The 27,381-nt window shown below is 40.2% G+C and overlaps 3 protein-coding genes across 3 annotated transcripts in view; all 3 read left to right on the top strand.

Moving 5' to 3' along the window:
• The window catches only part of LOC113020420 (inactive phospholipase C-like protein 2), a 68,217-nt gene extending 58,773 nt beyond the window's left edge, over positions 1 to 9,444 (top strand). Inside the window, exons 5-6 of the mRNA XM_026164380.1 lie at positions 4,647 to 4,756; positions 7,719 to 9,444. Coding sequence (XP_026020165.1) covers positions 4,647 to 4,756; positions 7,719 to 8,183 — 575 coding nt within the window. The 3' untranslated portion in view covers positions 8,184 to 9,444. The remainder of the gene's footprint in view (positions 1 to 4,646; positions 4,757 to 7,718) is intronic.
• A 243-nt stretch (positions 9,445 to 9,687) lies between these two features.
• Positions 9,688 to 11,721, top strand: hcrt (hypocretin (orexin) neuropeptide precursor). Its single transcript, XM_026164381.1, has 2 exons — positions 9,688 to 10,468; positions 11,209 to 11,721. Exons 1-2 carry the CDS (start codon positions 10,136 to 10,138, stop codon positions 11,572 to 11,574), a joined length of 699 nt encoding a protein of 232 aa, XP_026020166.1. The 5' UTR covers positions 9,688 to 10,135; the 3' UTR covers positions 11,575 to 11,721.
• A 1,575-nt stretch (positions 11,722 to 13,296) lies between these two features.
• On the top strand, positions 13,297 to 26,013 carry kcnh4a (potassium voltage-gated channel, subfamily H (eag-related), member 4a). The gene is made up of 16 exons (XM_026164379.1): positions 13,297 to 13,696; positions 17,827 to 18,060; positions 18,220 to 18,351; positions 18,478 to 18,611; positions 19,023 to 19,275; positions 20,184 to 20,341; positions 20,813 to 21,020; positions 21,393 to 21,587; positions 21,670 to 21,869; positions 22,745 to 22,994; positions 23,102 to 23,316; positions 23,488 to 23,526; positions 23,951 to 24,306; positions 24,395 to 24,474; positions 24,615 to 24,688; positions 24,887 to 26,013. Exons 1-16 carry the CDS (start codon positions 13,621 to 13,623, stop codon positions 25,841 to 25,843), a joined length of 3,561 nt encoding a protein of 1,186 aa, XP_026020164.1. The 5' UTR covers positions 13,297 to 13,620; the 3' UTR covers positions 25,844 to 26,013.
• Positions 26,014 to 27,381: the final 1,368 nt, after the last annotated feature.

The following is a 27,381-nucleotide window of genomic DNA, read 5'->3' as shown; positions in this document are numbered from 1 at the left end:
AACAGATGAACTCTCCTCTCTGGTAACCTGGCATAGACCTTCCCCGGGTGTCATGGATTGGCCGTGTGGGAGCAAGGGTGGAGCCTCATGCAGGACTCTGGGGAAATGGGAATAACTCCAAAAATCTGCTTTAATGCTGTCAGGCAAAGAGTAAACAAAAGCCAAAAATGTATGCAGAAAAAAGCCAGGAATTCCAAAAACCAGAAACCATGGAGCAAGGGAACACACAGCAGTGAGGGACAATATGACAAAGGACAAGGAGAGACAGAGACAACATATACTCACAAGTTAATGAGGGAGAAGTAGCACGTGACAACACAGCTGAGGATAACATAACATAATAACTCAAAAGGAAGTAAAACTAAACACCAAGCACAAAAGACAAAAGACTACCACAATAAAAATGGGAAGTAGCAAAACACAAAGACTAAACAAGACACGGAAACACAAGGGAGGCAGGAACTCAAGGATTTAAATATAAACCAAAGTATAACCATGAACAGAACTAGAAGTGAAAATGAAGCCAGATAAAATCATTGCAAAGCAACCGGGAAATGCAAAAACTCAGAACAAGTGATTCTCAAAACCAATAGAACAGTAATTTATAGAAAACTCAGAACCCAGGGACTCTGAGAAATGGAGGCTGAGGAGTGAAGTTAGAGCACACCCTCCTGCCCCCCTTCTTGAAAAGGGGGCACCAGCTGTACTTCTCAGCACCTCTATGTATTCCACGTCTGGTAGCGAGGTGTTCAGGCATCTGTCTTGAATATAGTCATGCATCATGCCATATTAAGGCAGGTCCAGGAACAGGTGCAAGCTTACTGTATGAGTTAAAGATCCGCTGCCTCTCTGCCAGCCCTATCATGTGTATTTATTGATGTTCTCTTTCTTGCAAAGGTTTTCGCTATGATGAACCACTATTTTAGTCAGCACTGTGTATTTTATTGCCAATAGAAAAGATAAAGAACTCTCCCTCAATTTATCTTCCTTGGATTTAACCAGTTTTTCTCCCAGCTCATCAGCAGCTGGAATATCCCACGTTCTGCTTCATGGCATTGTGTTTGGGCTTTGCAGTGTGTATGAATAGAGATAAATTAATGAAACACTGAGCTGACTGTCATGCATTCCCCACTCAGAGCATTTCCTATCTTTTTATTCATTATTTCTTTTCATCAGATCCTGTTTGAAGGTTCTGTTTGATTTTATTATTTACTTACCTTTCTGTCTCTCTGCCTGAAGCCACTGTATGTTTTTGAAGCAGAAGAGGTGCTGCTGCAGTACTCATTACAAAGGCAAAAACCCTCTCTGCTTTTACTCTACCGAGGTGTGTGTGTGTGTGATATGTTTGCATTTGTTTGGCTACTCAGAAGAGATATATTATTCCCTAAGTCCTCCTTAGGACCCGACTCTCCCTGTCTCGTTCTCTCAACGTAAAATTCAATCTCTTCAGAGTGTGCTACAGGGCCACATTTTTATTAGCTCAAATTTCACATAGTTTAAGTGACACTAAGGAACAGCAACATCGAGGCTGTTAGGGGAAGGGAAAGCTTCATAATGCCAAATTAAATGCTTCAAGAGCTGTATTGCGTCCTCTAGCTAATTTGCTAAATTCATGACTTACTCTGCTCCCTGCCATCCTAATTTCTTGTGTCCTGTGAACACAAACTTCCTTGGCTCTTCTCTGAGCCCATTAACTACAACAGATTACGAGATCAAATCAGTCCTAATCCCTGTTAGCAGAACTTTCAGGCTCTGAAACAGATATTCTGCATTGGTTGTACATCACCAGTGTTTGGAAATGATAGCACATTAGTTATTTTTGGTATGGTTCACCCTGGTTTGCCCTGAAAACTGGTAATTTTGTTTTTATTCTATTTATTTATTTTTTATCTTGACTTCATAAAGTCAACATAGTCTCATTTTTCTTCTTACTTAACTACTTAACTGTGTTTTCCAAAATGAGAGGCCTCTATATCCCTTTGCATGTTTCTGTGCTTCAAGGATGCACTCTGAACATGACAACACAAACAGTTTGTCAAATGGGGAACAATGTAGCTACTAGGGGTGCAACGATATTCGTATCGATATTGAACCGTTCGATACAGTGCTTTCGGTTCGGTACGCATATGTATCGAACAATATAACATTTGTAATTTATTTTATCAATTTTCCTTCTGACGATGCTGTCTGTGTGGAGCGCTCAGTGAATCTGTGTTCGACTACTCTGCCTAGGCTGCACTGTCGAGCGCAGATCCACTGAGCGCTCCACACAGACAGCATAGTCAGAAGGAAGAGCACAGGGCAAGCTAGCAAGACAGAAGTTAAGCTCTCCTTGCAACAGGCAAATTGACCCTCATTCAGATCTGGCGTTTGGAATTATTTTGGTTTTCATGTGGCGTATGACCCTGAAGGTAAGCGAGTCATGGACTAAAGTAAAACAGTATGTTGGATGTGCCATGCAATGCTCAATTACATTGGTGTGAACTAGTGTGTTAGCGCAGTTAGCTCGTTAACTTGTTGGCCGTCTAGCCCCATGCACGGAGCGATCGGCGGTAGCTCGTTAACGGAGATTTGCCGTGTTGTGGCGTTAAGGTCATTTCAACGAGATTAACCTGAAAGCACTAGTGGGAACACAACGAATATGACTGCACATTTACACCGACATCATCCTAGTGCAAAGACAAAAACAACAAGCATGCTACTAACTTTAGCCGAGTCATTTAGACAGCTGTTAGCACATGATTCTCCTTATGCTGCTGAGAATATAGCCCAGAAGAAGTGGATAGTATAGCTTTTATTTTGGAAAGAGCCATTTCTCTGTAATAAACTCTCTTTTCCAAAGATGAGTGATTCCTCAATCAGATACAGGGCTTGCAATATCGCTAGCCCGACGTCCCGGAGCTAGCGATTTTTTCAGTCGGGCTACCAAAATCTATCTCTTCCCTGCCCGTCGGGCTATTGTAGGAAAAATATATGTCAATGCTTTTGCATTCTTTCAGAAATGTAGCTGGGTAATTATGTCATTGGCATCGGTGAGCCACTGTCAATATGTGACATATTGAAGTCGCGTTTGAATTTGCGCTTGTTTTTTTGCTTTCACTTTGCAATGTGCGAACTGTGTATAGAGAGCGACAGCACTGATCTGTGAGTGATGATAATTTGTGCACCAATTCCTCTGACATCGTCTTATTAATGTTAGCTTACTATGCAAACATGACAAGTGAAATCTCCTGCAGCAAGCTTAAACATGTGAGAGGTTGATCGCGCAGAGAATCGCTGAGCTTATGTGAGTGCGTGTGTAAAAGCATTTCAGTTCTGCTGAGCCAAATAAGACAGGTCAGGGTGAAGAAGTGACAGCCAAAGAAAAGCTTACCACAAAACGGAGAAGTTATGACAAATCAGACTATAAGGCAAAAAGAAAGTGCAGCTTTATGGTTTCATGGACAAAATAATTTCTGTGGCTGCAATATGACGAGCTATATAACCAGGGCTGCACATAAGTGGTCCGCAGGTGCGCATTCGCTGTCAAAATAAAAAACGCGCACAAGGGTTAGGGTTAAATTTAAAAACTGTACTTTTGAGTTAAAATATATATTTATAATTTTAATAAATGACAAATTAAAAATGCATGAACATTTTTTTTGTATCGAAAAAATATCGAACCGTGACACCAAAGTATCGAACCGAACCGTGAATTTTGTGTATCGTTGCACCCCTAGTAGCTACATTACAAAACCAAGACGACATCTCATACTTTCCTAGCACAAATTTTGGGTGTTTTTTGAATATTAAAACAAAACAAAATAACCCTAACAAAACAGTGGATATTATACGGCTCTGATACTTGCTGACAGTACAGTAAGTCTCTTACTCTCCACCAGTTCAACTAAAGAATGTTCCTGAAAAGAGGTTTCTTGCAGTACCTGCCACCTGGAAATGTTCAAAGACTAAAGAAGGAATGCCTTGAGGTGACGGGCTTTTTGTGAATTGTAGTGTATTATGTTTCATCATTGTTTTTGCAGTAAATTGAAGCTGGAGAACCATAAGGTCAGTTGTCAGGGACAGACTGACAAGCAGGCTGAGCCTTAGGTTTAGGAGGAGTTTGCTCTTAAAGCCCAGGGGATTAGTTACGGTCTGCCTGGGCTAAATGAAGCAGGAAGCACTGATAGATTAATTAGAGTTTAGCCTGCTTCATATGACCTCTGTTTAGACAGCCATAGCAACCCAACACATTGCATGCTAAAATCCAACTGTAACGCTCCAACTTGGTTGTGGGTAGAAGAACAAACTATAAAATGTACTAAAAGATGGTTATATTACAGTATGTCATTGCATTTTATAATGTCTGTGAAGTTATATGCATAACAGATCTGGACTAATATGCATTAATGCATTTATGGCAGTTTTGTACACTGCAAGACACTTTACCTAAAACTTCTCAGCAGGCATATTTTGTTTCATGGTGTTTTTTGCAAAATTGCAAAATGTAGTTATTTTCCTTGGTCTGCATGCATGAGGATATTTACTCTATTAAGAAATTTCTTCTACTAAAAATATGCCTAAAAGTGTTTTTTGCATGGTATTTTTTGGGCTTTAATATGATTTGCTTTTATTTACATGGCACGCCTGCCTGTGTCTTTGTCCAGGTTTGGACTTCCACGAGGACCTGCATCGCATTGGAGCAAAGGAGGGTCTGAAAGGACGTAAACTGCAGAAGGCTATGGAGAGCTACGCTTGGAACATCACTGTGCTGAAGGTTAGTGAACCCCTCCTACAACACAGCAACAAGCCTAATAATTAATCTAAACCCCCCATTTGTATAAAGTACAACTATTAAAACTGATTAATGTGCATTTGAGATTACTATGGGGACTGTACCCAACTGGACAAGCAATCTGAGACCATGTTGCTGAGATTAAATAACATAATGTCTTAAGAAAGCTCACTGGGCTAATTGTATTTCCCTCTTCTCTAATCCCTAAACCTCTTAATTAATTACTGTTGAGTCCAAGTACCATTTTATTTATTTGGTCGTGTAACTATCTTGACAAGACATGATAGGATTGTTCGCGCTTGTTTGTAGACACACATATGCTGCTCTGTTATTCCTCATAAGGAGACACTGGATCCCCTAGACATGCCTTGATGATGATGCATTCTTGTCTTTGCCTGCCCCTTGACACAGGAGATAAGGCTGCTCAATGCTCTCATCTCATTTCCTCTACGACTGCTGCCGGTAATAGCAACGCTAAAATAACGCCACATGCTAAGTACAGACAGAGTGGCTTGAGCATTAGGATAGATAGATGTCTTCTCCTTTTCATGCCAGTCTTGCCAGATGGAAAACAACAAAAAGGGGGTTGCATTGCTGCTAGGGATTTAAATGATGTCCTCCACCCATCTATGGTGCAATTTATGCCCTTGCTGTTTAGGTAGACCAGCTGTCCAGAATCTATCTCAGTACTAACCACATTCACACACCTTATTTTTCCGATCGTCGTCTCCCCCCCCCTTTTCGTCTGTTCTCCTGTGATGAGCCACCCTTTCAATAACAAGGTGGCACCCACATAACTCCGTCTTGTCCTCTTCCCATTCTTCAGTTGTAATCTGCGTCTCATAGTGAACATTTGGTGAGAGCTTGGTGCTTGTTTGCCAAGGCTGGCAGCCGTACCCAGTTATTATTTCACCTGTCAGCCTCTCCAGATTCTCAGCAGGCCAGGAAGTACTCGCTGGTTGTTAGTTGGAAGTGTGGGATGCTGGGAGGAAAGCCGAGGGAAGAGCCATGTCCTATATGTTTGTCGGTGTTCGTCTCTAGCTCCCTCTCCAACCTTACTTTGACAGTTTCTGTCAGTTCGAGGCTGTCACGGTGAATGAGGGTATTTGCCCATTTCTGCCACTTATTGTTCCAGTTAGTCAAGAGAAAAGAAAAATCAAAGAGAGAGAAAGAGATCCTTTGAAGCAAATGTCAGCCATATTGCTGTCCTTTTTAGAAGAATAACAGGGTTTGAAAAAAGACGTGTCTCCCAAATCGTTCACGTTTTGTACTTTCTAGTGTTATAATCTGTTTTCTTGGGCAGTTACATATAATTAAATAACCTCCTCTTAAATTCACTCAGATTTTGGCCTCCTCAGTGTTTTCTGTGGTAAGCCAATGTAACTCTAACCCTTTTATATGTGATTAAATCAAATTCTGGTAGATGTCTTGTTTTAATATAAGAACTGACTCAATCTATATGTCCCAATGATGCTTATACTCTGCTGTCTCTTCTAACTCCCCGTGAATGTCTATAAATGTAAAATAATACCTAGAGGCAGGTTATCGACTACTCGATTTCTCTCAGAGGAGTGGTCCGTTTCTGATAAACAAAAAGGACACGGGTCTAGAATTTAATGAGGATATAGTTGTGGGATTTAGTAGCTGTCCTTACATCAGCTTAGCCTCCTGCGGACAACGTTAGGCCAGCTGTAGGGGTGAATGCATGCAAAGACAAGTGTAGCCGTTATTTGACTCAGACAGCACAGGATAAGCTTCTTGCCATCTTATTTTATGCCTGGTGAGTCATGACTTACATAATTTCTTTTTTTTCCCCTCCTTCTTTTTTTATTCCAAACATATGACATGCTCATACTCCGGGTTTGCGTGCTGTATTGGTTGAGCTAAAATGCCACTTGCAGTGTATTAACATCACCAACGGGTAGATCGCAGGCCATCGTCTGCAGAGCATCACCTTTAGTCTTACCCCAGTATGTCATACCGCTGTACCTGTCTTGTGGCACTAAGAACTTTATCCCTTTCGCCGTTTATATTTTAGTCTGGTCCACAACAGGTCAGACTGTATCTCTTCACAAGGAGGTTAGCCCAGCAAGCTGTCGCAGCACGTCAGACAGACCGAAGTTCAGTGCGAGGGAGGTAAAATATGCAGATAAAAGGAAAATTGCTTTCAACTTTCTTGTGAGCAGATGTTGAAGTGGACATGCTGGAGGAATCTGGCGAGAGTAAACCCTGAGGGGAAGAGTCAAGAATTAGATTGTTCAAGTGGAGGGAGTTTGTCGAAGCGTGTGGTCTTTCTCCCTTTTTTTTCATCTCCTTTGGACAGTTCTAATAATATAAGCACCTCTTACACACAGAAATAACTGCCTGTGGAGAAAACTCCACCACATTTCCACATGGCAGAGACAGCTAGCTTAAGGGAGGGAGGCAGCCATGGCAGTGGCCCAGATTGACTTGACAGTGCCGTAGCGCAGGATGCCTGCCCTGACCACTTCCTCCACATATGGCAGGGTTTCATCTCTGGGGTGTTCAAATAAAGAGCAGAAATGTAGTATAACATTGCCACCATATGCCAGCAGTACTTACAAGCTGAGAGGAACAGTACAAAGGGCTGGCAAGAAACCAAAGCCCTTTGTTCATTGGCTTCATACTGCCCCCTTCTGCATCTTTTTGAGTAATACATTAACAATAAGCAATAATATAAGCACCTTTACTTTCTTCTCACTAAAAAGTCATGCAGATGATGGTCATTTAGAGATTAAAATCTATTTTCTAAAAAAAACAAAAAAAAGAGGGATAAAAGAAAATTGCATTGATGGTGTTATTTAAAATAGACTTAGTATAAGTAGCCTTTAGGGAATGCTGTTTGAATGCATTTAAATTTTATATAGTTGAGTGATATTAACAAATGTTTCTTTCTGCTTCTTCTTCTGTGTCTAAATCTTAGGGCCAGGCTGACCTGCTAAAGCACGCAAAGAGTGAGGCACTGGACACTCTGCGTCAGATCCACTGTGCAGCTCAGTCCTGTGGCCTCAGTAAAAATGGAGCAGCTTCCCCACAGCTTCAGCACCATCCTCACCACCAGCCGCAGCAGACACAGCAGCAGCCTCAGGCCAAGACCCACCCAGCGCCTCCACTGCTGTGCCAACCCCAAAATCAGCTCCAGTCTCAGACCGCACCTCAGGCTTATCTGCACCCGAATCCCCAGCAATATCCCCAGCTGCATCCCCAGCTATCGGCTCCTCCTCTGGCCCCACCTGTTCCAAAACCACCTGCCTACCCTCAACCGCCACCGCTACCCCAGCACCAGTTTCAATTCCAAAACCAGCAGCAGGGGGCAGCAGTACCTCTCGACACCATCCCCGAGAAAGAAAAAGAGACTGTCAGTGACAGTCCTGCGGGATCCTGCTGACCCACTGCCTGTGCCCACAGAGAATCCGTCCCAAAGAGAGACAGTGAGATAGAGAAGCAGAAAGGTGTAGAAAGAAAGCAAGAGGTCAGTAAAGAAAGAGAGATGGAGGAAGTTGCTGAGAAGTTGAAAGAGATGATGAGGAGGAGGAAGCCTCGTCGTGTTAGAAGCGAGACGCAAGTTTGAGAGGTGATTTGAGTTGGCCAGAGATATGAAAGAGAAGCGAGATACTACACTTCAGCTAGAAGTGAAAAACAGAAGGATAACAGCTGAAAACATCAGTGAGTTACATACCCCTGTCTCTCTCTGGGCACTGCTATTTTCAAGCCCCTCCACGATGTACTCTAGCTCTGTGGGTACAGGCTTTACCTCACTTTGGCATTTAATGCCACAAATTTGCCTTTTTATTTTCAGAGACACCTTGGCATGTCTTCGAGTGTTTATTTCTTCACATTCACACTTTCCCTCCCACAACTAAGACATACAGGAAACCCTCACTTATTCTGATGATGAAGAGGAGGCCATTTTAATTTTAGTGGCACAAAGTAGAGCAGCTCTACTAGTCTGTAGGGGTCACAAATGGCCATTTCAGCACAAAATAAGCAGCTGTAGTGCTAAAATAGAAAACAAAATCACCCTGATGTATTATTGCTGGTGTCAGTCTTCATCAGGCCCCTCAGATCTCTAGTGTCAATTCTCTTAGGGTTTAAGTTCTCCGGCATTCTTATACACTCCTCACACAATCTTTTTGTCTCCTTCCTAGGGGCTATGTATATGATGTTATGTGAGTTGATGTCCTGGTCCCTAGGATGGAGCACGTCCTTAAGTGGCGGAGTTCACCAGTCAGTCACAACTGGAATATTTGACCCCTCCCGTTAGAGGTCAAAGATCATCAGGAACATGATACTGCTGTCTATAAGAATAAAGTGACTATAGATGTAAAATGTATGCAAAGTGTAAGAAGGGAACATATATTGCTATAATAATTCTGAGACATTCATGATTGATATTATTATAACTGTTGTTAGTTTTATTGATATCCTAAGTATTTTTTAACATTACTTCCACATACACAGTGATTTGACACCTGTTGTTCTGTGGTGCAGATCAAGCCAACCAGTGCATGTGGGATTGGAATGAAAGGTTTGGGGGTTAGCACCACAACACAACAGTCAAACAGTAACCTGACGTGTTTCACTTCAAAGTGAGTGTGGATTCTGTAAGAGATCTCTTAAGTGGCCCATTAAAACTGGCTTCATTGTTTCTCCTGTCTCCTCTTGTTCATTACTATTTAATAATCATTCAAGTAGCGATATGAACTGGGATAAATGGATGTTCTTTGCAATTTTATTTCGATTTTTAAACTGATAAACTGATATAAGGTTTTTACTGTGCAGGGTTCACACACGGTGCCACTGCTTTTATTTTTTAAAGAGACCTAGCCATTTGAAAGCAACAATCAATATAGCTTTACAAAAGTGCACTGTAATGCATAGTCAATTCTCAATCGATCTTAAATGATTGCCTTATTACTAAAATAGATTTAAGCCATTTAGTTTATCATGAATGAGATAGCACTACTTCCTGTTGTCCATAAGATGGCAACAAACATTAAGTAAATGGTTGTGAGGATAAAAACAACTTTTAAGAGTTGTTATCTTGTTATTTTTACTGCAAATTTTCCCCGATTTGTAAAGCAGATCATTTGTGCACAGATGTGTCTGACATGCCTGACACCCTACCGGAAGTCTTTTTCTAGGTCTTTTCTTGTGAAGTGCTTTCACTATGAGAGAGTAAAGTCCATGCATCCTCATTAGCATAGACTTTGAATGAACTTGTCATTAGAGCAGAGAAAGGGCAGCCGTTTTTAAAAATATATATATATATATATATTTGCTAATAGACTTCAGCCCCTCACCAGTCATTGTAATGGTATGTCTTAATAAACCTTTAGCATGCAGCCACAAAAACATACCTGCAGTGCATCAAAGGTCCACTCAGGCGTCTTGGAGATGACCTGGGATAGGCCGCTAATTAATGGCAGAAAGCTTTACAGCAAACTTCAAATGAGCAAAGACCCAAAAAAAAGAGAGAATCAGTGGTTTTGTGCTACGTTTGTCACTGGTCTAAATGACGTCCAGAGGACTGATGGGATGGATGGCACAGGACAATATAAAAGACACTCATTCTACCCCTGGGACCAGATGACTTCCCTTCAGACAACAGAGCAGATGTTGTGGTTCCCCACCAAGTTCCAACAAGCTGCTGGGATGGAAATGAATAACAAGGTAAGAAGACAGCTTCATTTTTTTTGTTTGTTTGTTGAGCATTTGTCATGGTTTTACTTTGCTGATTTGTTTTGTTTGTTCTTTTTAATTGCTTTTTCTACATTAGCATCCTTTTGTGCTGCTAAGGGTATAAGCAGCCTACTGAAAAACAATTTGGGATATTTGGTATCAGTTATTCAATTCTCAAGTGTAGTGCGAGGAATACATTTAATGCATTTTCCTATAAATATTTAACTGACCATTTCCTACTGAATGTGGTTTTATCATGTCACCAAGCTCCTATGATAAATACATATGTACATTTATTATACAGCATCTTCTCTTCTGTAACCCTGGAGTGAGGGAATAAAAATAAATAGAAGAATAGAAATAATTTCCCTATGATATAGGAGAAATAACTAATTATGCCTGGCTATATACATATATGTTCAGGCTTATAAACTTTATCATTAAATGGGGGCTGTTTGTATTGTACGTAATGCAATGTTGGTTAAAATTTAAGCTTACCAACATGTTGCATGGGCATGTTGATACTGACTGACTAGTGCTTTAGGCTTATTATCATTGTTTATAATAGATTTCAGTATTATTTTATTATAAATTCAGTGATTTATATTTATTATGCATTGGAATTTGTCCATTCAATTTCATATTAATTCACATTTACATGCACTTCATGCATTTTCTGTTATTTAATCATACCTCTTTAATCCTAAAAATCATATTTTTAATCTGACCAGAAAGCCATGGTATTGGTCTTGCTGCTGCTACTGTCTCAGCTGGCCTGTGACGCTCACAGCGAGCCTGAGTGCTGCAGAGAACCGTCTCGTCCCTGCCGCCTTTATGTGTTGCTGTGTCGCTCAGGCAACAAGGGACCGGGTGGAGCCCTCACGGATGATGCGGCCGCTGGGATCCTCACTCTGGGCAAACGAAAAGAGGACGAGTATCGCTTTCAGAGCCGACTCCAACAGCTCCTACAAGGCTCCAGGAACCAAGCAGCAGGGATTCTGACAATGGGGAAGAGAACCAGAGAGAGAGCTGGGGAGCAGTACATGGACTGGATGGCTCAATCTGGAACGACCATTATGACACCCCTGCCTGTTTGAAACTGAGTAAAACCAGGGACGCTGTTTAGATGAAAAAAGTCACATCTTCCACCAAATGTATATATTTTTTTTTTCCTCAGAAATAATGTGAATTTGAATGTGATCTCCAAATTTTAGGAAAAATGTTCTATATTGTACATATATGTAAAAGGGTCTGTGATCTAATAAAAAAGAATCAAAGCTGATCAACTGTTAACTTTCATGACTATATACAAAGGTGACAAACACTCAATTTTATTTTCTGGAATAAGTTAAGCATTTGATAGACATCACATACAGTAATGATCATTTCTTGGGTGATGGGAGGACTATGGGATAAAAAGCAGACTGTGGAAGACACCCAGAGATTTAAAATAGATAATCAAGATTTATCCACGTGAAAATCACTGATGAATGCCTGAATCCAGCCAAAAAATAAAAACAACCTTCGTGTTAGTCTATAAGCACAATCCATCAGCCACACCCAAGGTAAATAGTAACCAGCCACCAGTGCATGTAGGGTGCTTCAGGTTTCTTAAATTTAATTTTGCTTCATCTAAGTGTAGTATGGGGAGAATAAAACATAAAGCACAAACTGTTTTTTTAACTGCTTCCTTACCAGGTATTAAAGGCATAGACTTCCAAGGTAGTCTGCCGATTTGAAATACTGGAACAGACACATGCCTCCCTGTAATGCTCGCAATCATTGCCAGGCACCTGACTCAAACTCAGTCCGGCTGGTGGCTTTTTAAAGAATTTTTTTATATCTGCCAAACTGACACAGATGCATATAAATCTCAAATCTGTCCAACAGAAAGTACCTCTGGTTAAAACAAACAAAAACAAAACTGTTTGTGATTAAAAATAGAAATTTTCATGGGTATGAATATATATGCGTAACTAATATAGTGGATTTGTGTGCACAACAGCTTTATGCAACCATATGGAGTCGAGAGGAAATGCTAATAAGTGACGATGAAACATAAAGAACCAGTGAAATCTGCTATTTCGAGGTCAGTTTGTGTGTATAGGTTTTTACTGCATCTTCTACAGCAACTATCTGCGTGGGTGTTTGTTGATGCATGGGGAGTAAAGAAAATGTGAAATCGAGGTGGTGATACAGACAGCAGCCTGTTAGATTCTTCCAGCACACCAACAAAAAGCCTAGCAGCAAATTGACTGTTATTACACTGAGCAAAAACGTGAATCGCTTGATGCTGTGCTTTATTCAACTTGACCTCTACCCTCATGTGTCAAAAGAAGGGCTGATAAAAACACAGAATCTTTCCAGAGATGCCAAAGAAGATAATCAGTTGCTTTCTTCCACAGCAAACAAAACGTGCACACACACCTCCCTTTCTGTGTTATTAACGCGGGATCCAGCTGTACCTCAGAAAAATGATTGGTAATTTAAGTGAGAAGTCTAAGCAACAGAAAATCATCTTCTGCCTCCCATTGTGGAGTTTCACAAAAGATAGAGGTGAGAGCATGAGAAAGCAAGAGATGGAAGAAAAAGGAAAGTTATTTCTAATAACTTCTCTGGGGAGAAGGCAAGGTTTTATGTGAGAAAGAAAGTGAAGGCAAGAGATATTTCATAAATTCAGTGGATAGAACGGGGGATGGTTCAAGCTTTTTTCTATGAGAGAGAGGGAGCGAGAGAGAAGGGGAGGGAGGGAGCGAGAGAGGCTGGGGACTCAGTGGCAAGATTCATGGAGAGTGGAGTTACACTGACTGAGGAGCAGCTGAGACTTTGCTGTGATACTGGAGCAGTGCTGAGCACAGAGCGATGCACAACTGAACCTGAATACTTCTGACTCAGGCTGAGAAAAGCTTTAGAGCTTTAGCACGGAAAACCTCTGAATTTTCCTTCAAAGAAGAAATGGAAAACTCTGTGATACATTTCAGTAGTTTTATCCACTCAATATAGAATATATAAAACTTCCACTCCACTGAAGAGTTACAAGAAAACTCAAGAAGCGGTGTTGAAAGTCTAATTCGGGTCTTCTATAGGGAATGGTGGCAAACTAATTGAAACTAGGACTCTGTGACCTTTTTTTCTGGTGAAAGATGCCTGTAATGAAGGGCCTCCTTGCTCCACAAAATACCTTCTTGGACACCATTGCCAATCACTTTGATGGAACTCGTAAGTATTTTGGGGAGAGGGGATCACTTTGCATTAATACAGATTTTTTAAAAGAATGCTGATAATTACATTTCTGATGAATATACATGAATAGTAAATCGATTAACCTGCAGACCAAGTATTCGGAATCTGCGACTGATATTGTTGGACAAGTCAAACTGCTAGTCCCCGCAGATTTTGATCAGTATGTGTTCTTCTTAAAATGTGTATTACTTATATTGAAAGAAATGGTATATAATACATTTATATATGAAATATGTTGGCTGCAAAAGGTCAATCAATTTTAAAGATGAAGCTTTCCCAGCTTGCGTTTAGGATTTTTGCCATTGGCATTTCTGTAACCCAATTTAGGACTGTGACAGGCGCTGATAAACACTGCTGTCAATCAATATGTCCAACAGTAGTGAGATCCCATTTAATATGTTGGAGCTGAAGAGCCACTTGTTGAGATGATGTGTTGCTTGTTAGAATATTTCCCTGTTGATAATAATGTCAAGGTCTTTCTCAACAGCAAACAAAATAAATAAATAAAGGCAAATCAAATTATTCAGGAGCAAGATTAAAGTTTTAGAGCTAAAGTCTGGCATCTTTCTTTCAGTTTAAAATCTACCAAAAAAGAAGGGAAAAAATATATATATGAGCTTTTTAAAAAGTTACTGAAAAATCTATTGTTTATTATAAGACCGGCTCAGCACAGTGTCGTTAATTAAATAACTATGTGCGGCAGTTACAGAATGATGCTAATAACTGTGAAAACACTACTGGATTTAAACACTAGACTTTGCTGAATAATTAATCCTGATTAAATACCAGCTCTAATAAAACATATTACTTTTTAGCATTTAATTACAGCCATTAAAGTTTCAAATGAAAATGTAGCTTATGCACCAAGTGCTTGACATGATTTGATTTTTGCTCATTATGCGAAACTACACTACAATGTAAAGCTAATATTTACATGTGCTTGGATTACTAAGAAAGCACAATTATTTTTCCAGTCTTATGTAACCTAGCATGAGATGAAGAGGCAGATTAACAGTCTCACTCTACAGCACATAGAATATTGTACTTTTTTTCTTCTTGTTTCTGGGTAATACGTGGCTTTTCTTCCTGCTTGTTCTGCCTCAGAAGCAAAGAAATGAAACAACATTCTCACACTATAACACTTAATATACAGAAAGAAAAATCTTATTACCTTAGCATATGGAACAGATCCACCTGGTTACACCCACTCAAACACATATGAACAATACCAGGCATGGAAAGTTACATCTTACATCAAGTATCCAAGCATGTCAGTTTTACTCTACATCAGATTTAGCGAAAAAAAAAGAGAAACACATCAACAATATATATATATAATTATATATAATTATAATTCTCCATCTGTTCTCTGAGGTTTTTTGCCCTCACCTTCACATCCGCAGAAAGCAGATATAGAATTGCATTTACACATATCTGGGCAGCAAACATGTTTTCATTATCTGGCAGCCACAGTGCCTCTGTATGTGAGTCGTGCGTCGGTGGACTGATCAAGTCACTGAGTAGGATGTAAAAGGATCAACTGACAAGAGATGGCTTCAGCATAATGCCGCAGGAATCCAGGAATAGTTGAAAAATATATGTTAATTGATTTGAAAGTGTTGGATCACATACTGTGAGGGTGACTGAATATAGGCAGTATGATCCTGACATGAGAGCAGAGAGATTAATTTAGATGAATTACTGCATATGCAAGAGACAGAGAGCCAATCAAATATAATTTGAGGTGTGGTTCAGTCAACCTGTGAAAGCAGGAAAAGTTTACTTTTTCATCTAGTCACTCACAACTTATACAGGGTACTGATCTTAATCGACAATTTTAAAGCTTTCAGAATAATATTCATTAGATATATGTGCACTGTAGCCTGTAGAAGCATAAGGAGTCTATCAAACATGTGTTTGTTTTTGTGCTGAAATTGCAGTTTTCTCCTCCCCACGTTCTGTTGTGGATAGTTAGCAAAACTAAATGCATCTGAATCAACAAATGCTTGCATTTTAACAATGTTTTTGTAGTGAATCACATCATTTTGAGGTTTGATGAGTGTCAGTGTTAACCATGGTCATGGCATGTTGACCCAATTGCTATTCAAACCTTTTGTTTGTGAGGGGTGGCTAGTCAAAAGAAAGTCAGAGTAGCTTTAAGACTGCGGGCTTGCACCAGTATCAGATAAATTAAGGTTATTTCAACTGTAAATCATGCACAGCTAGTCCAATAATGTCCAAAAATACAAATGTGGTGCAGGAGATTATCGTAGCAGGTCCCCTTTGAGCAAGGGGACTTAGTCAAATCTATTAAATGTGTTTTGTACAAATCAGAGTGAGGTTACTGTTTCAACATTACCATTTTTTTTCCTGCACAAATTGCCATGGCAACATAGGCGCAGGAAGATCTTAATTTAGCTTCTTATGAGATTAAGTGCAGACACTTCAGGTGAAAAAATGAAATAAAATAAAAAACCTTGCACATGTGTTCTTCTGGAGGCAACACTTTGTTAGCACCCTTTAGTGATGCTGGCAATTATTTTGTGGTTGAAAAATCATTTAAAATACAACACCGTATGACAGCATGCATCTGAATAAACTGCTATTATCGGTCTCTGTTTACTTTCCAAGCTGTAGAGAGAACACAAAGCATCAGCCTCATTATATCTGGCCGCAGTACAGGTGCTTGGTGTTGTCCTTGCAGCTATATCATCATTGGAGTGCTTTGCTACATAAGCAAACAAAGAACTTTGGGGGAATTAAATTTGCTTGCATCAAAGTGTGTTTGAATAAACAAATAAAAGATGACATGTCAGTGTACTCAGTCTATTTGTCTAAATATTGATGGGTTGGACAACTGAAAGCACACTTCCATTAGTCATTGAATGATGAAGACATCTGGTTGTTGCGTCCCTTTACAATAGAGTCTAAAGTGCATCACCCCAAACAGTTTATTTCTATATATCAGTTTGTAACTTAAGGAACTGGGCAAGTTGGGTAAGCTATTCTATTTTCCACCTTTTTGACTGGTGATACACAAAGAAAAGCTATTCTTACACTGTTATTTAATTATTAATTATTTGGCAACAATGATAAGAGCTATTGTTGGTGGAGTAAAGATGTAATGTACAGTCTGTCAAGCAGGGTGGTGGCAGCATCTTACTATGGGGCTGTTTTCCATTCACATTGTCAGTGGACTGATTCTTATATAGTACTTTTCTGCTCTCCCAGAGCACTCAAAGCACTTTATACAACATCCCTCATTCACACATCTTCGACTTGGGGTTAGTATCTTTCCCAAGTATATTTAGCATACAGACTGGAGCAGCAAGGGATTAAACCACCAACCTTCCAACCAGCAGTTGACCCGCTCTACCTCTTGAGCTACAGCCACCCTGACTCACTGTGAAGTGAATGGAAAAATAAAAAAAGGAGGACTTTAACTTCACCTCAAATCAACAATTAGAGGTTTGAAAAGATGTTTGCACACAAAATTGGTTTTGGAATTGATAAAGTAGGCTAACATTAAGCTTCTGGATAGCATTCCCAAAAACCCTAACCTAAACTTTGCTCATAAATTGTGCCGGGTCCATGCCAGGAAATCAATCAGTTTAAATGAACTCCACCAATTCCGCATAGTTTGGTGGAAATGTAATTGAAATTTTTGGTTAACAGGACAAAACATTTTGGAAAATATTCATCAGTGCAATGTCTAATGACTGAAAATGATTTAGAACCAGAGTCTCACTGAGGTCCTGGGACCAGCTGGCACTCTGCATATATTCTTGGACTTAATGCTCACCAGCAGCAAACTTCAAAGCTCTCTTTGATGTACACTAGATAACTGCCAACTTCAGGGTTCTGAGCTGAAAATACAAAGAATGACTCAGATAGGAAAAGTTACTTTTTGTGCTTCAAAAGAACTTGTATTTAAAAATTTATATTAAAAAACATTATACTTGACACATTTAAATGTTTTCTTTCAGAACTGCAGCTATATACTTTGGATACATCTATTCACTTCCTACTGTTCGGTTCGCCATGTCTGTTTCTCCAGGTCACACAATAACTTTACCTGATTTTTGATCTTTTTATTTTCCTCACAGACTGTAACTTCCTCCTGGGAAATACTCAGGGGAGCTGTGGATACCCTATTGTCTACTGCTCCGATGGCTTTTGTGAGTTAACCGGCTTTGTTCGAACAGAGGTGATGCAGAAAACCTGCACGTGTCGTTTCCTTCACGGGGCTGAGACCAGTGAAAATGTGATTCAACAGGTAGACAAAGCCCTGGAAGGCCAGCAGGAGTACCAAGGAGAAGTCTGTTTTTATAGGAAAAATGGTGAGAATCACAGACACTCACGGTCACAAACGAGAATGACTTGAGCTTGGCAACAAAAAAAATTGTTATTTCATCAGTATTAGAGATCTAATCATCATTTTGGTGAATTAATTGTCTGACGAGGTAATGTCTTTGTAATAACATTTTTAATACTCCCAGGAAATCCATTCTGGTGCCTCCTGGATATTGTACCAATTAAAAATGAGAAAGGTGAGGTTGTGCTGTTCCTGTTATCCTTCAAAGATGTCAGCGAATCACATGGAAAAAAATATCGCTGTACTCAAAGAGACGGTGAGGCCTGGCTGCTTGCGTTTCTTTAGTTTTTAACAAAAGCACTTATTTTTTGTGTCATTTAATGTGCATTTTTTGGCATAATTTACACACAATTTTATTTAGTGCGTATTATTTTCCTTACAGGAATGTTAGAGATTGCTGACCAGAGAAGAAAAAGTGGACAATCACACTTTTTTCAAAGTAGAGAGAGGGGGAGAACCATTCTACACCACTTGAACAGGCTGTTCACCAAGAGGAACAAGAAGAAGTTGCCTAATGTGAGAGCAAACCACTGGCTTAGAAATAAATACATAAAACTAAAGCACAGTTTTGCACTTTTACTAGCTAAACATTTACACTCAACAACAAAGCTGTCCTTTATATGCTAATAATCAGGTAACCCTGAGTCAGGTGAGTTTTGCATTTAGTACCAAGGTACGTACTTTGTGTACCAGATAGAGGCAGTTGGCCCTATTCAAACAGCTGTGATGATGATGATGATGATGTGTCATACTTTTAGTGCCCTTCAAGAATTAAAGTACTTGCAAACACAGTCCGGGCACTTGAGATTTGCAGGCTTGTAAAATTAGCTTACTCTCTCCATCTGTGTCATCACTATGCCACCAAGCAAGGATATCAAAGCAGTGCTGATTTGAAGTCTAAAGCTGAATGACTTGTTATCTTTTCAGAGTGTGTTCCAGAAACCGTCCCTGCCAGAGTACAAGGTGGCAGCTGTGAAGAGGTCCCGCTTTATCCTGCTGCACTACAGCATGTTCAAGGCTCTGTGGGACTGGTTAATCCTTCTGGCAACTTTCTATGTCGCAGTCACAGTGCCTTACAACGTCTGCTTTGTCAGCCATGATGAGGACCGTGACCATCGGCCACTTGTCAGCCGCAGTACCATAGGCAGTGACATTGCTGTAGAGATGCTCTTCATTCTTGGTATAATATATTTGAATTTATTGAAAAAAATAAGGATGCAGTAGTATAACCTTTAATATTTTTTTAGGTAAAATTGAAATACTAAACACCTTAAACAAATGAAAATGTTTTTCTAAGAGGTTCTACTCTGCAAGCTACTAGTCTCTTCTACCTGTTACTTACATTACGAACAGACAACAATGTTAAGTTTAAATGAAGAAACATATTCCCCAGTGCAGCTGCAGTAGTTTCCCTGGCAATGGCTAACACACGACTACCTCCTACTTTTTCTCACCCACTCAGGCTGTCTTTGTTGCCCTAGGTTAGAAATCATAATTAGATTTCTCTCACGTCGTCCCATTTTTCCTCCAAAGAATGCGCGATAGCACATGTGCCACGAGGCTCGCTGACTTCTTGTCTCTCAACAAGTTTGTCTGGGGACAGACACCATCACAAAATTAGCTCACCTGGTAACACGTTTTTCCTTTTTTTCTTTCATTTAAACTCATCCTCAGTTCAGTCTTACTGAAATTAAACAAACAGTCGCCTTTTCAGTATACAAAAGAGAGTTGGGTTTATTGCCAGGGAAACCTTGCATTAACTGCTTTGTGCTTCTTATGCTGCAAATTCTATTTGTCCTTGCAACATGCAGCTTGATATGTTTCTTTGTTTAACATTCTTGGGCTGCAACCCCCGCCCCTTACTCATAGAATCTGTGCAACTTTAACTAGCACTATAACAATGATTTAATTATTTGCTGAAATGAGGCTTTGTATCCTAATATCCCGCTGTCTTCTTGAGCTATATTGTTGTAATGTATATTATTTTATATATTAACTGCCCCGGCTATGACTCTAGTGAAATCTTGTTTTCTTTGTTCTGGTTTGCCATCTTTCTCTTTTGTTTTTAACTTTACTGTTCCTTTTCAGATATTCTCCTGAATTTCCGTACCACCTTTGTGAGTCAGTCAGGTCAGGTGGTGTACGACACCCGATCCATCTGCCTCCATTATTGCACTACCTGGTTCTTTGTAGATCTGATTGCAGCACTCCCCTTTGACCTTCTCTATGCTTTCAACATTACAGTGGTAAGACTTTTATTCCAGATACGTGAAAATCTAAAATGACCTTTGTTTTATACTTTCCAGTGTCTTTAAATGGACTAACTTTAAGCCTATAGTGAGTAATGCTATAGTGCTATTTCCCCCAGAGAAGAGAGTGGAGATGATTATCCTTCTACATTCATGCCCTTCACTGAACATTCTTGTTAGTCTGCTTGCTTCGACACTAGTACTTCTCATGGATTAGTCTTAGTTTGCCAAAGGCAACTTCAGCTGACGCACAAAGTCATCTCCCTAACTGTATTTTTGTTTTGCTCGACGTCCGCTGCAAACTCTCCAGCTATTACGCTGTTCTAACTTTGATAGTATTTGATGGTACTAACAGAGAAGTGGGGATGTGTCACAAGTTAAACACACTCATACAGATCCTTGAACGGCAAAACTACTAAATAAACTAATCTGCATCTTTGATGTTGTACTTTTCCACTCCTTTTCCAGACTTCATTGGTGCACCTGTTGAAAACAGTCCGTCTGCTGCGCTTGCTACGGCTGTTACAAAAACTGGATCGATATTCCCAGTACAGCGCTGTAGTCCTGACCCTGCTCATGTCTGTGTTTGCACTGCTTGCTCATTGGATGGCTTGTGTCTGGTATATCATTGGACGCAAGGAGATAGAAAGCGGTGACCCAGTAACCTGGGACATAGGTGAGGACACTGCAGTTTTGTTTGAATAGTCCCACACAGTTAAAAGTATAATATTCTCCCTCACTCGTTTGCTTTACTGAGACAAATTAGGTGTCTTTTTTTTTGGCAACATCGCCGTGTCAGTGCTGCACATCTCAGCTAATGCTTGAATGCTTCAGCATCATTTCATCCCCTAGCTTGTTTCCTCAGAGGAAGTGTAGGTCAAGAAATGATTACATTATATCACCAGTAACACATTATGTCATTCTATATTATATCATGTATTATATCACCTACGACAGCAGAAAAGTTCAACCATTAAAAAAGAATAACAAAAGTTAATTTAATCACTCAGATAGACCTACGTAACAACCTTCTAACCTCTTCCACCAGGTTGGCTTCAGGAGCTGGGAAAACGTCTGGAGACGCCGTACATCAACAGCACCGTGGGTGGTCCATCCTTGCCTAGCGCCTACATTGCTTCTCTCTATTTCACCCTCAGCAGCCTTACAAGTGTTGGTTTTGGGAATGTGTGCGCCAATACAGATGCAGAGAAAATCTTCTCCATCTGTATTATGCTGATGGGAGGTGAGTTTAAAGGACATGGCAGGAAATTCCCAACTATATGAAAAATGTTTCAAGAATGTCCCCATATTTCTGTCACCTCCAGCCCTGATGCATGCAGTAGTCTTTGGCAACGTGACTGCTATCATCCAGCGCATGTACTCACGTCGCTCCCTCTACCACACCCGCATGAAGGATCTCAAGGACTTCATCCGTGTGCATCGGCTACCTCAACAGCTCAAGCAAAGGATGTTGGAGTACTTTCAGGCCACCTGGTCTGTCAACAATGGAATCAACACCAATGAGGTGGGTAAAGAATCACACTGTAGCCGTGTTCTCCTGGCTCTTTGTGTTTATGAAAAATATTTGCTTGGACATAATAAGTTATTTTTCTGGCAGAATGCATCATTTTTAATATGTAGCTGAAGAATATGTCTATTCTTTTTGGATATTGGTTATTCTACACTCAGAAATGCCATTCTTAAAATATGGGGCACCTCAGATTCTCTGGAGTCTTATTCCAGTTCTTTAAGTAGATAGTCCTTTTTTGCAAATAGAATTTCAGTATACTGCCAGAGCCTATCTAGGAGAAGTTCCTGTAATTACAAGGGTTGGAGCTGAAATAGAGAGAGCACTCATTAACACCCCCAACCATCAGTATCCTCAGATAATTAATTCAGTGTTGAAGGTAACAGAGAGAGCCACTGGTTTCTGAGAACATGCTGGCAGTATTATCATGTCTTTAAAAACACAGTCTGCCCTTTTTTTAATTTGTTTAATTTAGGAGTGGTTAACCATACCATATGTGTAGGCTTCTTAGTAGCACTATTGCATAGTCAAATATCTCTAAGTAATTGTCTAAAACAAAAAGATTGAAGTATTTTAAAAGGAGAGTACCTGGTGATTTTTGACTACAAGAGGAGGGACAGACTTTACAGGAAACACGTAAATGCAGTACTGCAATATTCCAGTTTTATCAAGCCGAAATGTAGCAAGACAAGAAGGCAGTGGAGTTTTGTTTCTGTGAGAAGAATATCTGGGTGAACAATGAGCTGATAATTACAAGTACTTAAAAAAAGAGGGTAATTTGTGTCTTGCAAAGCTCTATATGCATTTAAGTACCGGTACGGTGGTTAACTATTAAATAGCGGTTCTTATTTTTATCGTGTCCTCGCTCTTAGCTGTTACATGACTTCCCAGATGAACTGCGAGCTGACATTACCATGCATCTGAACAAAGACATACTGCAGCTGCCTGTGTTTGAGCGAGCCAGCAGAGGGTGTCTGCGCTCCCTCTCCCTCCACATCAAAACTTCCTTCTGTGCACCAGGGGAATATCTTATTCGCCAAGGAGATGCCCTACAAGCTAATTACTTTGTGTGCTCCGGTTCCCTGGAGGTTCTGAAAGATGGCATGGTCCTAGCGATCCTGGGTCAGTGTGCACCCAGTGTTTTAATGTTAATCTCATACAGATTTCTCTACATATTAGCTGTGTATTGACATATTACACATACTATGCTTATGTGACAATCCCTACAGGCAAAGGCGACCTCATAGGGGCTGACCTACCAGAGCATGACAAGGTGATCAAGACCAATGCAGATGTGAAGGCACTGACATACTGCGACTTGCAGTACATCAGTGTCAGGGCTTTGAGGGAGGTCCTGGGGCTTTATCCAGAGTATTGCAGTCGGTTCAGCTTGGACATCCACCACAATCTCACCTACAACTTGAGAGAAGGCAGTGAAGCTGATGTAAGACATTTACTTTGAAGCAATGGAATAAAACTGAGAATGAGACACATTCGAATGCACCACAATTCAGAATATGGTGTACAAACATACCTATGCTATATGGAACGCTTTACATGTTCAGTTTCCAGTGTGAGTGTAATGCTTTGTTCATTTTCACTTCCATGCCTTTAGGGAGTAACACGGTTTCAGCTGACACCCAGGCAGTCTCAGGTATGTCTGCCTCATTAGGATGATTAATTTAGCCTTGACATGCTTGATACAGCCATAGTTAAATCTGTCTTAGCTTAAGGGATTAGTCCGGCTTGCATTGCATTCTCTTGATAAATGTCATGTAGATATGAAAACACTTAAAATGCCTTTTTTTTTTTATAGTTGAGATAATAATGCTCCAGTTGCTGCTAGGTAACAGAGAGAAATGGAGCAAACAGCATGTACTATATATGGTTTCTACACTCCAGTCATCAAGAAAAACACTAAGCTTAATTAAAACTATCCTACAAGAGAAGTATTTCTGACACTATCAAAATCACTAGACTAAGAATTTTTGTAGCAAACAAATCTATTACCCAAACAAAAATCATGCACAAATCTTTGCAATCGGCTTCATTGAGTTTTCCATCTTTTTTCTCCTCAGTTTATGGATCATAAACTACCCTATATCATTCAAGGAGCTGATGTAAAACATACAGACCACGTAAAATACTCTCAGCACCAGAGACTGCCTCTACTACAGAGTATGGGCAGCCCTGTCCATCAACCCTGCCTCAGCACGTTGCTGGGCGAGGAGCTCCGGCACATCTGCGCACTGCAGCTCTGCCGATCACCTGCTCAGGGAAGCAGGGGTTGTAGTCCTTCCCCACAACCTTTTTTCAGCGAGGAGTTCTCTCCATCTCCTTTACCCAGTCTTACCAGTGACCTAGACTTGAACCATCGGCCTGCCAAACTCATGCCATCCGGTTCTTGTATTAGTCCTCTGAACCTCAGCCCCAGGTGACCTATTCATTCTCCTTTGGTCAAATATCAATAATCTGTTTGCATATAATTAAATTAATATAACACCTATTTGTCTTACTGTCAGGGTCGTGGATGGAATTGAGGATAATGATCACACATTTCAGTTTAATATGGAACAGAGCGAGGCAAAGACTAATGTTGCAGGTAAAGTGTCTGAAAACTGCATGATTAATGAGAAATTGTAAATATAAGCCTTTCTATTCAGGACTAGACATTAAATATAACCCAAAGTCGGGACAGATTAGATGAGTTTCTCACTTTTTAAAAAAAAAATCCTTTTTCAGATCGGTTACACATCTGTAGCCTGTTTCTTGAGACAGAAGAAGTGAGACAGAGCGTCAGCAAGCTAAGCAAAGAGGTATGTTCCCTTATTAGGCAAAAGTGCTGCTCCTTGAAATATGCCCAAATGTGTTTTGTGAGGACACAGTAACCTTTACCTTTGACCAAGTGAATCTAATCAGTTAATGCTTGAATTCATATCAACTTAACATGATAGCAGTTACAAATAAACAGTTAACAGTTTTGAATAAACAGTCATTATTTCTCATTCTTTCAGGTAAACAACTTAAACCAAGATGTTTCCAACCTTGCCAAGGAACTCCATGACATAATACATTTTCTGCATTCTCATATGACAATGCTCCACAATAACTCTCCAGCTTCCACATGTTCATGTGGCACTCAGGTGCTCCCCAACCCAAGTGTGACAACTTCTAGCCACTGGCAACCGGATGTCCCTTTAAATATCTCCACTGAGTTACCACCTGTTCATGAAATGATTAGCCATCCTGCTAGAAATATATGGCACTCCAGTGGAATACCCTCCCAGTGCACCAGTTCCGCCTTGCTGTACTCGTCAAGCACAATACCATCCTGTTCACACCTGGTCTGCTCTGACAGAGACACAACTCAGAGGCTTCAGTGCTTCTCTAGCCCTTTCCAAACACCCAGAACATCTCCAGGCTCTCCTTACATGACCTCCTCTCATGCCCATGGAGGTCCATCGCTCCTGGGTATCAGTTCTGCCTTCAGTGGCTACCCATTAAGTTCTCAGGCCTCACACGTGGTTAGTAGTGCAAAAATCCACACAATAAGCAGCACCCACTCCTTATGTTCTACAGTAAACTGTGGCTACTCCCAGCCACCCCTAAGTGTTCAAACCAACTCGGATTCTTCACATAATCAGACCAAATCCCAGACACCTATACATTTATCCACCACTCCTTCAGCCCAACCACAGTATCACACTGCCTTTAGCTCTTTGACGCCATCAAGAGCCCACACTTTGATATACACAGGATACGAGGACCAGCGAGGTACTGTCGAAGGCTCCAGACAGAATGATCCGGTAGGATCCAGTCCTGTCCACCAAACACAGGATCTGGCAAATTCTCTGATGGAGCAAGTACCAAACATGGACAGTAAAGCTTCACTTTATAAAGAGAGGACAGAGACCATGGAGTCTCATTCCACAGGAGACAGCATTCTTGATATGAAAGAAAGGCCACACTGATGACATCCCTATCTGGTTGTGCTATCAGCGAGTAAATAACAAAGCTGACGTAATGTTTAGAGTACCTTACCAAGAAATCTGGTGTGAAGTTTGAAATTAATAAATTGTTATTTAGCCAAGTTCTCAATCAACTATTGGAATCCAACTGCCACTACAGAATAAACCTGTTTTTCCTCCACTGATGGTTCTTGTGTTTTATATGGCATTAATAATATTTGTGAATTGAGATTATGTCATGGTCTGCATAGATCAAAGCTGAAGCAATCTTATTTTGCAGACCATACACTCTCACTCAACCATTCAATGCAAAATTGTTTGGCTAGTTATTCATTTTATTTATTTTTAATTTTTTTCTATCACGTGAATTGTCACTGCTGTATTCAGCCACAAAATGTTTCCAGGGTTGGCTTAGAAGCCGCAAGTGAATGGGCAGCACCCCTGAGTGGTGATATGTCGTTACTACAACAAACAAAAGACTGGCATTTCATGAGATATGGCCTTTTGGAGCCACAACCAAGCTTTTGACCTGTAGAATGATGTAACATATTCCTGAAACGTGTTAATCATATTTGACCAATCTTGGTCCAATCAACCTACTGCATTTCGTTGCACTGTACCTGTGCATGTGCAATGACAATAAAGTTGAATTCTATTCTATTCTATTCTATATAGCAATGACATTTTCAACAGACTGCTGAAAAATCTTGATATTTTTATTCATTGGTAGTATCATGGCAGATATATTTATGTCCATGTGACTCTTTAGCATTTAGCAACAATTCTGAAATTAATAATATACTGAGGGGCATGTAGAATTTTGTGTCATCGGTCAAAGCAAAGAAAGCCATTCTTTCACTATTAATTCATCTTTCATTTTGAACATGTGAAGATGCAAGGAGATGAGATAGTGAAAGTTGGTGAGTTTAACAATCTAAAGCAACAAACACTGCCCATTAGAGGTGAAGAAAAACGAGTAGGCAGGTTAGAGTGAGTGGAAATGAGTGACAGATGATTTGTGACAGAAGGATAGCAACAAAGGTGAAAGGAAACATTTACAAGATGTTACTGTTTGGAGATGGTGGCACTTACAAAAAAGCATGAGGTTGAGCCGGGGGTGGCAGAACTGAAGATGCTAAGATATTCATTGGGTTGTAACCAGGATGGACAAAATTAGAAATGAGTATATCAGAAGGACAGCTTAGATTAAGTGGCTTGGATACAAAGTTAAAGAGGCAAGGATGTTTTGGACATATGTAGAAGAGGATTGTGGATACACTGGACAAACACTGAGGTGCCAGGCAGGAGGAGAACAGGAAGCCCACTGGAGAAGACTCAAGCAGTGAAGAAAGATATGCAGAGGATTAGTGTGACAGAGGAGGATGCTAGGGGTAGGGTTAAATGGCGGCAGATGATGTGGTGACCCCTAAATGAAGAAGCCAAAGGAAGATGAAGATCAGAATTTACTGTTTAACATTGGAGACATCACAAGGATCATTAAAATATTAGTAAAAATAAAAAAAGGATCCTTCTTTATGAAC

This window comes from Astatotilapia calliptera, chromosome 4 (genome assembly GCF_900246225.1).
Source record: "Astatotilapia calliptera chromosome 4, fAstCal1.2, whole genome shotgun sequence".
NCBI classification, from domain to species: Eukaryota; Metazoa; Chordata; class Actinopteri; order Cichliformes; family Cichlidae; genus Astatotilapia; species Astatotilapia calliptera.
This window is presented reverse-complemented; position numbering and strand designations above follow the sequence as displayed.